The 2,500-nt window shown below is 46.4% G+C and overlaps 1 protein-coding gene across 1 annotated transcript in view; it reads left to right on the top strand.

Annotated features, from left to right (window-relative positions):
• HELRODRAFT_182674 (hypothetical protein) overlaps positions 1-2,089 on the top strand; it is a gene marked incomplete at both ends in the record, with an annotated part of 6,823 nt that extends 4,734 nt beyond the window's left edge. Inside the window, 2 exons of the mRNA XM_009033406.1 lie at positions 1-165; positions 1,667-2,089. The exon at positions 1-165 is cut by the window's left edge and continues 55 nt beyond it. Of these exons, the coding sequence (XP_009031654.1) occupies positions 1-165; positions 1,667-2,089 (588 nt within the window). The remainder of the gene's footprint in view (positions 166-1,666) is intronic.
• Between the last annotated feature and the right edge of the window lie 411 nt (positions 2,090-2,500).

The raw sequence follows: 2,500 nt of genomic DNA, 5'->3' as shown, positions 1-2,500 counted from the left end.
TTGACGGCTTTAAAGTCGTTTAATAATGGTTCATCGGGAGGCCTTGATGGCTTGAAGCCTCAGCACATAAAGGATTTACTTTCCGGTCCGACGCCCACCGATGAATTGTTAAATAACCTCACCCGGTTTGTAAATTTGTTGTTATCTGGGGTCTGCCCTCCCGCGGTTAGCCGTTTCTTTTTTGGGGGCCGTCTGGTGGCTTTAAACAAAAAAGATGGAGGGATCAGACCCATCGCGGTGGGGAATTTCTGGAGGAGGCTGGCCAGTAAGTGCGCTCTGGCGCTAGTGTTGGGACAGGCCAAAGCCAAACTCTATCCTATCCAATTGGGCGTCGGCGTGAAAGGTGGTGCTGAGGCGGCCGTCCACGCCGCGTGAACTGATTTCAGCACTTCCAAAACGGTGGGGATTCTTGAAGATTAATTTCAAGAACGCTTTCAACACCCTGAGAAGAGACTCAATGTTAGAGGCAGTTAAGCAGCACTGTCCTCAAATTTATAATTTTTGTCATTCCGCATATGGCCGAGTCTCTTCTCTTGGTTACGACGCCTGGGTGGTTGAATCGTGCGAGGGCGTACAGCAAGGCGACCCTTTTGGACCGATGCCTTTTGCTCTAACCCTTCACCCACTGTTGGCGAAGTCATCTTCGGCGTTTGTTTGTGGCTACCTGGACGATGTCAGCTTGGCCGCAAAGGGTAACATCTTAGCGGACGACTTCCTGTCGCTGAGGGTCGGCGCTTCCATCATTGGTCTCGAATTAAACACAAACAAGTGTGAACTTCTCGTAAATGACACGTTTCAAATGCCACACGTGCTGGCTAATGTCCCCACAGTGCCCCATTCATCATCAAATTTTTTAGGCACTCCATTGATGGTCGGCGATCATCAGGACAGGTTTTTTAATAAAAAACTTTTTGAGCTAAGGTTTGCCCTCGAACGTGTCTCTCTTCTCCCGGTCCACGACGCGCTGACAATCATCCGCGGCGCCCTCAGTTTTTCGAAATTGATGTATTTTTTGCGCACATCCAACTTTGTTAATGCGGCCATTTTGGGCGAATTTGAGGGTGCTCTGCGGGTGGCTCTCTCAGCAATTTGTAACGTCGATATTACCGACAAGGATTGGTCTCAGGCTCAGCTGCCGGTACGATTTTGGGGACTGGGGTTACTAAGCGTGGTTCAGCTTGCACCAATTGTTTATAAATTTTCTGCATCTGCCACGCTTGACCTACAGTCTGCCCTTCTACGAAAATTTAGTAGCCTACACTGTACTCCACCGACTCCAATCCAACCAACAGACCTTTCCCAGGGCAACATTTTGGAGGAAGCATATAAACGCACATTCAAAGAGTTGCTTTCCTCAAGTCCTGACTCGGCGACCTCAGCTCGCTTGCTGGCAGTATCCAGCAAGGCGAGTTGTGGCTGGCTGAGATCTTTGCCCAATACGTCGGTGGGTATCAGATTGGACGACGAAACGGTCAGGACAGCCATTGGCTTCTGTCTGGGATTGGCCGTTCAGAGTCGATACACATGCAGGTGCGGCGCGGAGGCGAATGAACTCGGCCATCATGGTCTTGTTTGTCGTTTGGGCGAAGGTCGGCAGCAGCGACATTCAGCCATAAACGATTTTGTGTGCCGGCTTTTCTCCAAGGTCTCAATTTTGGTTTTAAAGGAACCGTCGGGCATTGCGGCGCACGACGGTAAGCGCCCTGACGGGTGTACCTTGATTCCTTGGAGAGCCGGCAGGTGCTTGGCTTGGGACGTTACCGTTCCGGGCACCTCTGCTGAGCGTTACGTGCAGCTTACTAGCAAAGAAAGCGGTTTGGCTGCAACCAGGGCATCTGACGAGAAGATCAAGAAGTACGACGGAGCTCTCCCCTCGATGGAGTTTTTACCAATTTGTATCGACGTCCTCGGCCTCATGGACCGTAACACCTCCGGGTTTTTCAATCGGATTTGTAAAAATATCAGTATTAGGTCAGGCGATAGTAGGGAATATTTTTTCGCTATGAATAATATCTCGTGCATTCTGCAGCGGTTTTTGCGCGTCTGTGTGTTGGAAAATGTGGAGTTAAATGCCGACGGGGTTGAGTGACGTTAGAGCAAACAAAATCAAATTTAGTCAGACGCTTGGCTTTTGGTGTCATTCGTCAATGATTTGGTTTTAACATACTTACATACATACATACATACATACATACATACATACATACATACATACATACATACATACATACATACATACATACATACATACATACATACATACATACATACATACATACATACATACATACATACATACATACATACATACATACATACATACATACATACATACATACATACATACATACATACATACATACATACATACATACATACATACATACATACATACATACATACATACATACATACATACATACATACATACATACATACATACATACATACATACATACATACATACATACATACATACATACATACATACATACATACA

This window comes from Helobdella robusta (assembly GCF_000326865.2).
Source record: "Helobdella robusta unplaced genomic scaffold HELROscaffold_90, whole genome shotgun sequence".
Taxonomy (NCBI): domain Eukaryota; kingdom Metazoa; phylum Annelida; class Clitellata; order Rhynchobdellida; family Glossiphoniidae; genus Helobdella; species Helobdella robusta.
The sequence above is the reverse complement of the archived record's forward strand: the minus strand, read 5'-3'. Positions and strand labels throughout refer to the sequence as shown.